The 12,760-nt window shown below is 56.0% G+C and overlaps 2 protein-coding genes across 2 annotated transcripts; both read right to left on the bottom strand.

Moving 5' to 3' along the window:
- Window positions 1–2,185: 2,185 nt before the first annotated feature.
- Window positions 2,186–6,965, bottom strand: LOC113146485. The gene is made up of 5 exons (XM_026333951.1): window positions 6,813–6,965; window positions 6,159–6,450; window positions 4,547–5,992; window positions 3,299–3,693; window positions 2,186–3,256 (listed from the first exon to the last, which is right to left on the bottom strand). Exons 1-5 carry the CDS (start codon window positions 6,963–6,965, stop codon window positions 2,186–2,188), a joined length of 3,357 nt encoding a protein of 1,118 aa, XP_026189736.1.
- A 3,680-nt stretch (window positions 6,966–10,645) lies between these two features.
- Window positions 10,646–11,740, bottom strand: LOC34623435 (radial spoke head 10 homolog B). The gene has a single exon (XM_022736558.2). The coding sequence runs from the start codon at window positions 11,738–11,740 to the stop codon at window positions 10,646–10,648; it is 1,095 nt and encodes a 364-aa protein (XP_022589043.1).
- Between the last annotated feature and the right edge of the window lie 1,020 nt (window positions 11,741–12,760).

Here is a 12,760-nt window from a genome sequence, read left to right as displayed (position 1 = left end):
AGAAGCCACGGGAGACGATCCTTCGTACGTGCCGTATGCATGCCCTAAGCGGCGGAGCCTGGCTTCTAGACAGCGAAACTCTACGGACTCAGGCGAATCGGGGAGACAGGGAAGGGGAGAGCCAGGAGGGCTAAAGTAGCGCACGCAACGCGCCTTTTCAGGGTGCACACGGCCTAAGACTTTGGCAGCGGCGGCACCGATGAGCTCTCGCAGCGAAGCAAGGGGGCTTCGCGTCGCTACACTTTTTTCTCTAGACTACGCAGGCCCTCTCTCAGGCCTCCTATGTTTGCGGCTGTGAGCAATCACCGGCTGGAAGCGGTGACGCCCTCCAGCCACGACAGGATGGAGTCGAGTTTTGCCTGCGGCTCAAGGGAGGGAAGGCCCCGCCCTCTGTTTCCCCCCCCCCCCTTGGAGCCTCGGCCTCTCCCAGTGGCTTTTTGCTGCCTCTCAGTCGCGCGTTCCAGCAGCGAGAGCCTCACCTCCTCCCCCGCATGCAGCAAAGTGCCCACCGAGGAGAAGGGCATAGCCTCCCCGCACGGGAGGACATACCTTTCCAGCAGAGCGCCCACGTCAGCCGCCTCTGCTTCCGCCTCTTCAGACACCTCCGCCTCCACCAACTGCAGGTTCTGAACCGTCCTTCCTGAACTGTCGCTGCTCAGCTCCTCGCTGCTCAGCTCCTCGCCGTCTTCTAATACTTGCACAACAGCCTCCGGAGAGCCTCCCCCCTCCCGAGAGGGGGGGGGCCCTTGGCTGCCGCTTCTCTCTGCAAGGCTCTGCAGACCTACGGCAGTCAGACGCTGCGCGAGCAAAACTGCGCGCTGAGGGCCCTCCACGGCTCTCTGCATGCGCTTTCGAGTCGCTTGCCTCTGCTGCTGCGCGAGAGATCGAACCCTACGCCGATGCAGCACCAGGGAAGCCGTCGAACTCGTGTTCAGACTCTCAAAGGCCCCTGGAAGATCGCCGTGCTGCAGGAGCGCAACTGCCCCCAACGCCAGCTCTCCCACCAGCTCGCAGGCTGCGGCAGCGCAAGGCGATGCCGCTACTGGGGAGAGACACACGGGGACGCACTTGCTCAGCGCTGCGGCGAGTGCCTCCGCGTCTACAGCGCTGGGAGGGGGGCCCCCCCCGGGGGCCCCCTCCGACTTGGCGTCGCCCGCCCCCCCCCACGCGTAGCAGACCTCATCCCCTGCATCCGACAAAGGCCCTCTGCCTGCTTCCTCCCATTTCAGCATTTTAGCGGCTGCGACAAAGGCTCGCAAGATGTGGGCAACGCTCTCCATGCGCAGCTGCAGCAGCTGCTGCTGCTGCTGCCCCTCGGCGTTTCTTGGGAGCTTCCCCCCCCCTCCCCCGATCAAACCTCCTGGCGTGAGCTTCCAAAAGAGGAGGTCGAGGGCATGCAGAGGGGCCGCTAGGATGTCGCCAGCCTGGGAATTCCGCAAGGCAAAGAGCTGCAGCTGCTGCCTCCTGTCTCCCCGCTGCAGCCTCCAGGAAGGCAGCAGCTGGGCTTCCGCAAGGCCCCATGGGAGCTCTAGAGGCCTCTCTAACGGCGGTATTATGAAGTGTTGCAGCAAGTGATCTTGCTGAAGCCACCGAAGGGCGCGTTCAGCCTCTGTCTCCTCTTTCAAAGGCTCCTCGTACGGCAGCAACAAGGGCAAAGCTGGAACCCGTGTAGTGACCTCCTCACTTGCTGCTGCTGCTGCCGAAGGCGGCGTTGGCACTGACACTACAACGTCTCCCGGAAGAGTAGGAGTAGCAGCAGCAGCAAGCGCATGGAGCTGCCGCAGATGCGGATGGGTGCGCACAAGAACGTGCAGACAGCTGAGTGCTGCTTCCAGACTGGGTGCTTCCTCTTCGTTGGGGGGAGCAGTGGCATCAAGCAACAAGCCAACGAATCGACGATCCAGCCGAATACCGAGGGCCCCCCAAAGGATTGCCAGCAGCCTGAAACACAGCAGCACGCCACCACATAAGCAGCAGCAGCAGCAGCGTCAACTAGCGTAGCTGCATGCACACAGGACGCTCACCTGCTTGCTGGAGCGGCCTCACAGACGCGGGTAGAAGGCGAAAGGGGAGGCGGCAGCATTGCCGTGATGCACGCGAGATACATATATACATACATATATATATATATACATACAGATATGCTGCCAGGTCGAAGGCACAAGCGACAAAAAGGCTTTTACTCTTACCTCTGCACAAATGCCTCTCTGGGAGGTCTCGCAAGCTCCACGAAGGCGACCAGACTTCGCCAGTTGTCGCATGCTTCGTCTTCAGGAGCGTTTCTTGTATTTTTGCCGCGATGTAGCGGCTGCTGCTGACGAGGCGCAGCTCCCGCAGAGACACGGCCGCTCATCCCCCCCGGTTTGCTGCCATGATCCTTGAGAGCCTCTTCTATCAGAGTCTCTGCCGCCTTCCTGACGGAGAGGGCATCGTCTCCCTCCCTCCAAACGGCCAGACACACGTCTGGAGCGCATGCAGCAGACGCCGCTTGCGCTGCAGCCGACCGAGCAACAACAGAGGGGTCTCCTGAAAGAGGCGCCACGCGCGCACTCCCCTCCCGACGGCGCAGCAGCAGCCTCGCCAGCTGCTTCTTAGACAGCGTCCAGAAATCGTAGAGGCTTAGACGCAGCAGCGGCTGCAAGGGAGCCGCCTCGCGAGCTGCGCTTTCTGCTTCGACGCTCGCAGAGGCAGCAGGAGAAGTAGCAGAAGCAGGAACCCCTGCACACGCCACTCCAGCCGCAGGCTCGAACTTCGCCTCCGCGCTGTGGGAGGAAGCGAAGAACTGCATGAGCTCCTCGATGTGACTAGCCTCTCTCAAGGCGTCCTCTTCAGCTGCAAAGAACCCAGAGGCAAGCGCGACAAGGCGCACAAGGGCCTCCCCCCCACAGCGGGGAGGCAGCGAGACAACTACAACTCCTGGGGAAGGAGTAAATGCCTCTCCAGCATCGTCAGCAAAGGGTGGCTCACGGCCGTTCCGCTTCTTTCTGTCCGTCGCAGGTGCAACAGCAGCATCGGCGCCGCCTGCTGCCACGACTTTTGAACCTGCCGCATGCCTGCGCTTCCTCACAGCCTCCGCTGCTGCAGCGCACGAGCGAGCAGCACAAGACAGCACCGCATGAAGGGCCGCTGCTCCGTCATCGTTCCCACCAATCTCGCCAGGCGAAACGGGATGAAAGGCATCTGGCCAAGTCTCCCTTAGGAATAACAAGTCAAGAGCAGCACCATTCCTCTCGCTCTCATACTGCTGCTGCTGCTGCTGTTGTTGTCGATGCGCAGCAGCTTCCACGGCATGCGCTGAAAGCTCCTCAGACTCCTGTCGAAAGTGCTGTCGTTCCTCCTGCTGCTGTTGTTGGTCTTGTCGTTCCTGCTGCTGCTGTTGCTCCTGCGCATCATTTGAAGGCTTTTTCTGCTGCCCTTTTTCTCGCGGAAAATGCGACTGCTGCTGGCGCAGTTGCAGCAGCCTTCGCAGAGGCTTGGCAACTATCGCAGAGAGAGGCGTGCAGCTCCTCGGATGAAGAGGGGAGAATCGGAGTGCCGCAGTCTCCAAAGAGACACCGAAGGCCTCTAACACTTGAAGCTCACTAATGACACAATCTTCGTCAATGGCAGCTGTTGCACGTGCTGCCGTGGTGTATGCAGTGCATCCTGTCACGACGAATTGCGCCCGACGTCGGCAGCGCGTTGTCAGTACACCTGAAGGCAGCACCCCACTGATCGCCCTCACTTTCCACGCCGAAGCCACCAACACTAAACACCAACACAACATATCGCAGTAATAGCAACAACTATCGCAGTAACAACATATCGCAGAAACAACAGCAACAACATATCGCAGTAATGGCAAGAACTGTCGCAGTAACGACATATCGCAGAAACAACAGTGACAACATATCGCAGTAATAGCAACAACTATCGCAGTAACAACATATCGCAGCAACAACAGCAACAACATATCGCAGTAATGGCAAGAACTGTCGCAGTAACGACGTATCGCAGACACAACAGTAACAATTTATCGCAGTAATAGCAGGAACTATCGCAGTAACAACATATCGCAGTAACAACAGTAACAACATATCGCAGTAATGGCAAGAACTGTCGCAGTAACGACGTATCGCAGACACAACAGTAACAACATATCGCAGTAATAGCAGGAACTATCGCAGTAACAACATATCGCAGCAACAACAGTAACAACAACAGCAACATATCGCAGAAACAACAACAGCAACAACAATCGCAGTAATAGCAACAACAATCGCAGTAATAGCAACAACATATCGTAGTAATAGCAACAACATATCGCAGCAACAACAGTAACAACAACAGCAACAACATATCGCAGTAATAACAACAGCAACAAAAACATACCGCAGTAATAACAGTGACAACAGTAACAGCAACAGCGCCAACAACTATCGCAGCAACAACAACAACAACTATCGCACCAACAACAGCAACAACAGCACATCGCAGTAACAACAACAAGAGCACCAACAACTATCGCATACGCGAACTCGGCTGTCTCGCGCTTCTCTAGAGTCACCTGCCGCTTCGATTGCCGCTCGAAGTGCCGCTTCCGACGTGAAGACAAAGGGCGCCAAGAGGAAAACCGTCGTGTGCCCCCTAGGGGCCCCCCATCGAGGAGCAGCAGTCAAGGGGGGCCCCCCTAGAAGAGCCTTCAGAGCATCCCGTGATGCATTTTCAGCGGCTGCTTTAAGAAAGGGCGGGCACGAGAGACTTTCAAGCCACTGACGACTGGTGTCTGCTGCAACGTGCTGCTCCTGCAGCAGCCTCAGTCGCTCCTGCTGCTCCTGGTAGAGGAGCTGCTGCTGCCTGTGCTGCCTTTGCTGCCTCCGCAAAAGGGCCTCCTGGAGCTGGAATTCATCTACTTCCTGCGCTGCGCTCTTGAAGGGGGCCCCCCCCGAAAGCCTTCTGCCGCTGCTGCTGCCGCTGCTGCTGCAAGAGAAAGAAAGCATGGCGCCTCTCACACCCTTGACTGCCTTCTTATCGCGAGGCGAAGCTCTCGAGGGGCCTCTTGCTGCTGCTTTGCGGGCGCCTCCAAAGATTTCACTCCAAGGGCCTCTTAGCCCGTTGGCATGTCTTCGCGCTTGTTCGCTGATTGTAATGCGCTGCTGCTGCTTCTGCGACTGCTGCTGGGCTTCCTCCTCGACGTCAATCGCTTCAACTGTCGGCACGTCATCTTCCCCCGTTGAGGCCTCTTTCTTGTTCGACTGCTCAATCGCTTCTGCCTCCTTCCGCGCCGATGCTGCCGCTGCAGAGGTGGCAGCAGCAGCAGCAGCTGCAGCAGCAGCAGCAGCAGCAGCAGCAGCAGCAGCAGCAGCAGAGGCCCTCGCCTCCATGAGTCTGCGGCTCCTCTTAGGTTCATGGCTTTCTGCTGCTTCAGCTGCATCGTTGGAGGCTCTGCACGAAGAAGAAGAAGCAGCAGCAGCAACAACAGCAGCAGCGGCAGCAGCAGCGGCAGCTTGGTCTTGAACAGTGCTGCACAGCCGCTTCCTTGTGGGGGGGGGTGTCTCCGTGTGGGGCTCGCAGTCGTCACCTGAAAGCTGCTGCACCTCCTGCTGTTGTTGCAATTGCTGCTGTTGTTGCAATTGCTGCTGTTGTTTCAATTGCTGCTGTTGCTGCTTTGCATGCGTCCTGCTGCTCTTATGGGGGGTGGGGGGTGGGGGGCACAAAGGGAAGAATTGGTGGAGAGCTCGTTGCTGTAGGGCCCTTACTGATGTTGCTGCTGGGGTAGCCGCTGCTGCTGCCTCCTGAGACTCACTCGCTTGTGCTTCTGCTTCTTCTTTGAGGTCGATTGGCTGCATTTTTGATGCAGCCGAGAGGGGGCCCCCTGCAGTCGCCGATAGGGGCCTGTTCGTGGACGCTATCGGATCCACGGCGGGGAGGTGGGGTGGGTGGTTTTCATTGCCTTTCTCTGCCATTCCTGTGGCTGTCGTTGCTTCAGGCGCTGCTGCAGAGCCGTGTTTTTCTGCCGCTGATTCTTCTTTCGCCAAAATTCGATCAGAGCGTTCCTACGGCAGCGGGCACTATCCCGCTGCCTCGCTGCTGCCGCTTCTGATCGAATTTCGCGCCGACCCTGTGCAGAAGAATTTAGAATTATGAGAGCACCAGAGAGTCTACAGTGGCGGTATGACCTTCCTTCGTTGCCGCTCTACGCACTTGTACGCGGGAAGGGATGTACCGCCAGGCACAGTCTGTTGCCGTGCAGTGCAGTGGTTGCTGGTGTTGTTCTGCTTGCCCATGCTGCTTCTGTGTGTATTTTGCCGCCTTAGACTCAGCCGCTGCATCGGTCCTTTGGCCTTTTTGACGCGACTTCTTGCTATGCGCGTCGGGGGGCCCCCCGAGGAGGCCCCTCGGACAGCGACGAGGGGTGTCTGGGGTTCGTTGCAGCAGCAGAATGGAGCGAAGGAGAGACAAAGGGGAGATCTAATGAGGGAGAAGGAAGCAGGAAGACACATGAGCTAGCATGGTGCACACAAAACAAAGGTTTGTAGGACGCTTCATGGTGCCCGGGCAGCGAGGACGGCATACGGTGGGGTTGGTGGTGATCGTTTCGGCTTCCGTGCATGCGATCACTCGCTGCAAACCAGCGGAAGATACAACACGAACAAGAGATTTTTAAGCTATTCCTTAGGGATCGCTGCATCCAAGGCAAAGAAAACGCTCTCTTTCTCCAATCCTAAGAACTGCCCCGTATGCACTGTACTGCGCAGAGTCATACACAACATATATGTATATATATATATGGGAGCATTGGACTACAGGACCGGCTACACTGGTCAGACTACTGTTGCTGCCACTGTGATTCGTTCCCCTGCTGGTGTCGCTGCCCCCAAGGCGGGTGCTTCTACTACAGTTTGTGCGGCCTCTCCTTGAGCGCGTATACCTCCCAATGTTTCTTGGTATGAGGCAGATACCAGGTGCTCTTGCATGAAGCCCATGTCTCATGCGTCTTGTTTGCCCGAATGCCGTGGTAGGCTCTGTTAACGCGCGCCTGCTTTCTCGGAAATCTCAATGACTTGCAGAGTGCCGTGAACCCCCTTGCGATTCACAGACCTATACATACGCTTCTAGTCCTCAGACTGAGGCTGAGCACAGCACGCTTGGTCTCTAGGAGATGCAGCAAGTGCTAGCATGCACACAACACACTTGAGCGACGCTGCGGCTAGCTGTAGGTGGCCTCTTTTCCTCTCACTGTGCCTTATGCACATCGCGCGTTAGCCAATTGCCCAACGGAATCCGTGTGGCCAACACATTAATTGCTGAAGTGCTCGTTTGAGGTCAGCAAAAAGCGGGAGATCCTTAGCCTCCAAATTCTTCCATAGGCTATTGGAAAGTAAAAATGCTTCCTTAAGGAGTTTCCCGACCCCATGAGCCTTGCCCCACGGACTTCCAGCACTTTGGTAAAGAGCAGGATTGGGCTGCGCGTTTGCGCACCAGCAAGGCACTCCGAGCATTCGCACTCAGCGAATGTGCGCTCAAGCACACAGCACTTCTTCAAGCGTATGTAGCCAGCCAGCCAGCCCTACAGTGCTCCGAAGAAAACGCAGGAACAACGAAATTCATCGATAAAGCGTGGAAATCATGCACTGGAGGCTGTCACAGTGTGACTTGCCCCTAGACAGTTTGCACGCTAAACGCCCTGTCTGTGATGTCGTAAAAAGCAGAGATCCATTGAATTCTGCTTCTCAGCTTCAGAGTCTTCTTCCACAGAAAACGTTGGCCTTTCGCGTAATACCGTTGCGGGATTATATAGAGGCGCTTGAGGCATTTTCAGGCTCGCGCCGCAACAGTATGCGCTGCCTCATGAATACAAGTGTATGAGCACTTGAAAATTGTCCAGCCTTGTACGCCAAATGGGTGTCCTTTCTTCCAGTTTGCTCTGCGCTTTACGTGCGCATTGAATTTTTCTGTGCTGCGGCGCCCTTCCAGTGCAGCCATTGCCTTCTCCTGCCAGCCCATGCATCTTCCCTCTGTTTCAGTCTGCTGCTGCAACCCCACATCAGTGTGAATGTGGCGTCTCCTAACGATGCCTACGCACGCACTAGCTGGAACAGGCGTGCTGCGAAAGGATTTGTGCCTGCATCACTTGGCTTATTCCCTACCTGAGTTACCCCGTGTTTGCACGTTTTTAGTGGACAGAGGCCCCCATTCGGAGGATTTTGGTTACATATAGTGCATGTTTTGCTGCAGCTGCTGCCCATGCGTGTGTGTTCGTGCCTTTCGGTAGCCCTCTTCTTAGGCCGAAAAATGTTTCCCTCCCTCCCTTCCTGAAGTGGAGATCTGCGTGGAGGCTTCAGTGCCCCTTCGCAACTAGTCCCTAATGCAACTGAGCTCTTTCCATTCTTTGCTTCATCAGGGCCCCCTCAACGCCCATTTGATGCGCTAAGGAAAACTAGCCCTCTTTTTCCATCGAGTCCTCTCCGCAGATACCTTTGGCCCTTCCTTCCGGCGCTGTGTTTGGCCCTTTCGTCTGCCTGCAGGACTGCCCCTTTCAGGATCATCTTTAATTGGATGTCACGGGGGAGCTTGTGGGCATTGCACGCACACCTCTGTAGAAAGCACGAACTTCTTTGGGGGATGGAAAGCGCAGTAGTGTCTCTTCTCTCAGAGCCACCAGCTCAATGTGGGGCCATGCTTACAGTAGCAGTGCGAGAATTCCTTCGTAGAACGTCATGCGACTCAGTGGGGGACAGTGAGGCGTAGGAGAGCTCACACTGGCAAGAAGAAACTGCCAAGAAGCCACTTTTATTAAGCGAGAGAGAGAGAGAGACAAAGAGAGAGACTGGGAGAAGCATTCGATTCTAGTCTTCCGTAGGAGAACACATTTTGGACTCCACTCCATACAAACTCAATGGAGAATTATCCATTGGTTTTCAACGGCGCTCCCTCCTCCTCCTGCATGCGCCCCTTATGGCTTCCATATATGGAAGAGGGCCACACCTAAGGCACGCGCTTAGGTGTGCTTTCTAAGCACTCCGACCATCCACAGCTAGTTTCACAAAATACCATCTTGCGCACACGTATACACACGCTAGTGCGCCATATTTTATAGAGCTTACGATATTCAGCAGTCAATAAGATACCCAGACAGCCAAATTAATTATTTTGTCCCCAATTCTTAACCAGATTTAAGTGGAGCAGTGGAAAGTCGCTAACAAAACAGGAATCGATCCTCCTCCCAGCCCTCCATGACGCGTTTTGCGGTGTCATGGTTCCTTCCGAAGAAGACCGCCATTTGTTGTGAAAAGGCCTACCCCCCTCCCTTAAGGACTTGCCCGCTTTGATGGGAATGCAGAGAACTTGCGAAAAGACACTTGCGTCCTTGCAGAGCGCTGCCTCTGCAGAACCTTCTAACAATTCGACACATCTGTGGGTTCCGAGGTCTTAACAGGGAAGGAATCACTGAGGCAGTCGAACAAGAGGCAAGACTTTGGGGTTGGATTTTTAGCTTTGCGCCAGCTTTGCTTCGCGTTGCACCTCCATTAAGGCGTACCTAACAAAACCCCTCATCCTTCCTTTATTCTTTTCTTTCTGGGATGAGCTGCGCTCAGCTGGCTGTGCCTCTAATAGGGCCTGCCAAAGGCTTCTCTGAGACAGGGCCTGTCCTCCCCCTGCTACAGAGTGCACGGAAGGAACGCATCTACATAGCAGGGACTTAGGAGGGCCTTACGGGCGATCACATTTTCAATCTCCCTCGCATGTTCTCTTCTTAACAGCTAGCCAGCCACGCGGCACTCTGCCTGCGGGGGTGAATGGGAGACAGAGGAATGAACAAGATCGGATATAGGAGACAAGGTAACAAAACCGAAAAAACGCCTCTAGCCTTTCTTGGCAATTTCAACGCCAACGGCACGCGAGGCCTACCCAGCCTCAGGAGAGCTCAAGGCAAGAGTTGTACTCCCCTCCTGGGCGGGATCCCAACACTGTTAGGGGGGGACCACCCCCCCCTAACACCTCGCACTCCCGCCTTCACCCCCTCGCGCCAGGGCTTCCTGAAGCAGGGAGCCACCGACGCTAGAGCCTTGCAATGAACGAGATGAGGCACTGCCAGGGATGAAGACTTTGCACCAGTGGAGTCTGCATGCGTGCAGAAGTGCGTGTGTGCGTGCTCGTGTTTGTGTGGCAGCGTTTCTGCTTCGAAGGCATCGACGAAGAGGCGAGGGGAGAGAAGGCGCCATAGAACTAGGCGCATGCACCGTCTCGTGCCCCAGCTACTGGCATTTGACCCACTACTCAGCAGGGGAGGCAGCCAGACCCACCACCACCACTACCAGCGTTTCAACAACGACCATCCTTGTGTGGCTACCCCTCTCTCTCCGACGCAGTGCAGATAGGGGCCCCCTGAGGCAACCGATACCGAGGCCATCCCTTGCCCGCGCAGCTTGAGAGAAAGGGAGGGAGGCAGCAAGCAGCAAGCAGGCAGGCAGGCAGCAGGCAGGCAGGCAGCAGGCAGCAGGCAAGCAGGCAGGGAAGGAGAGAGAGAGAGGGAAACACGACCCCCGTGGTCGTAGCTTCCCACCCCACCCCTTCCCTCTCCCTCCCCCCTCCCCCTCCGTGGAAATCCCTCTGTAAACTTGCCAGAAAAAACAAGATGGACAGTTCGACACTTGGCAAGCTCTCACAGGTCGGGATTAAGCCAGCGCGAGTCAGGGGAGAACATGAAGGAGGTTACGCGAACGAGCTGTCCCCCCGCCCACACACCATCGAGCTGATGACCAGCAGCCAGGCGGAAAGTGCCGTTGCCTTCCTTCCTGCCTTGCACGAATTCCCCCTCGTAGCAGCTGCCGTCCTCCGCGCAGTAGAAGATTCCATGCCCCTCCCTCTTGTCGTCTGCCCATTGCCCCTCGTACTTGTTGCCGTTGGCGTACTGAAACACCCCAAAGCCGCAGGCTCTGTCATCCAGCCACTCCCCCTTGAATCTGTCGCCGTTCGAGTAAATGAGTTCTCCTTCGCCGTGTTTCTTCGCATCTACCCATTCACCTACGTATTTGTCGCCTCGGGAGTATGTGAGCGTTCCCTTGCCGTGCACCCTGTCGGCCTTCCAGTAACCCTCATACTTCTCCCCGTTGTGATACATAAGCGTCCCATACCCCTCCTTCATGTCATTCGCCCACTCGCCGTCGTACTGGTTGCCATTAGGAAAGATGTACTTGCCTTTCCCGTGCATCTTGCCGTCCATCCAGTCGCCCTCGTACTCCCCGCCATCGCTGTACGTGTACTTTCCGTGGCCATGCATCTTCCCATTCACCCAATCGCCATCGTACTTCTCCACTATAGCCCCCTTGGCACCAACGTATACAACAACCCCCTTCCCGTGTCTCTTGTCATCTCGCCATTCTCCGGTGTATACGTCGCCCTCCTTGTAGCGGTACGTTCCTCGCCCGTGCATCTTTCCGTCCACCCACTCGCCCTCGTATTCATCTCCATTGGAGTATTTCAACTTGCCGTATCCAGAAATCTTTCCCATATCCCACTGCCCCTCATACACATTGCCGCTCGCGAAGACGGCGACTCCCTGCCCGTGAATCCTGTCCTCGACCCACTTTCCCTCATACGTAGCGCCATCCGCATACTCGAAACGCCCATTTCCCTCCCGCTTTCCGAAAACAAAGTCGCCCTCGTACTTCTCATTGCCAGAGTACAACAAAGTACCATGGCCGTGGAAGAGGCCGTCTTTTATCTGCCCGTGGTAGGCGTGGCAACTTTCCACCATCTTCTCTCCCCAGGAGAACAGACAGCGCAGGACCAGGATCTAGACGCTACGACTGCGCAAGCCTCTGCACGTGTACATACGGCCACACGACAACCGGGTAATTCTCGAAATGAGATGCTCTTCTCAGACGAGGCACTGCAGGTGCTCCCAAAATAGGGCGCCAACAGCCCAGTCTTCCAGCAGACTACACACAGACGGATAATTAATATTCAGGGGCCTAAGAAGAAGGCCAGGGGAGGACGCAAAGCCTTAGGCCGTAGGGAATTTCCTCCTGGCGGGTCGGCACAGCCACAGGGAAGGAACGGAGGAAGGAAGGCGCGTTTCGCGCAGAGTCCCCTGGGTGTATCCACAACCAAATAATAGATGCAATGACAATGATAATTCCAAGAATTTACTTTGCGAGAACATAGAAAAGCACAATACAGCAGAGTGCAGCAGACAACAGACCCGAATACACCAGCAGCCTCCGCCCCGGGGGCGCCACGGGCTGTACGAGCCTTCAAGACTGTAATAAGATGCAAATAATCGGTGAAAGAAATGTATTTTGACTTTCTCCCTTGCCTGGATGCAGCAGAGGCAGCAGACGCTGCCAGAGAAGCCCTTAAGGAGGACGGTGGGTGCAGTACCACCGGCTCAGCAGAAGGCCCCCAAATCCAAGCGCTGCAGCCTGGGACTATGCAGCCGCTACAGCACCAGCCTACATCCTTCGATTTTCTCCCCCGAAAATTTTAGTTTCTTTCACTTAAGTCACATATAGAGGGCTCTCTCTCACTTAAAATCTGTCTGCCCCCTTCATACTTCACAGGGTTCCCCGAGGCATTGCCCCCAATTCATCTTTGTAGCATTCGTTCCCTCTCGGCTCAGATCCTCTCCTAGCAGGTTTAGCGGTATCTGTGAGCCACATATTCCCCCTCATCGCGTGTTGGTCCTCCATTATTGGGCAAGATGCACGCAGCATGAGCCCAGCGCACTGCTTGAGCACTCGGCTTGAGACTGCCTGCTGACTGGTTAAATGGGAGG

The sequence above is a fragment of the Cyclospora cayetanensis genome, unplaced genomic scaffold (genome assembly GCF_002999335.1).
Source record: "Cyclospora cayetanensis isolate NF1_C8 unplaced genomic scaffold, CcayRef3 CcayRef3_contig_33, whole genome shotgun sequence".
NCBI lineage: Eukaryota > Apicomplexa > Conoidasida > Eucoccidiorida > Eimeriidae > Cyclospora > Cyclospora cayetanensis.
Note: the sequence above shows the minus strand (reverse complement) of the source record. Positions and strands in the feature narration are given on the sequence as shown.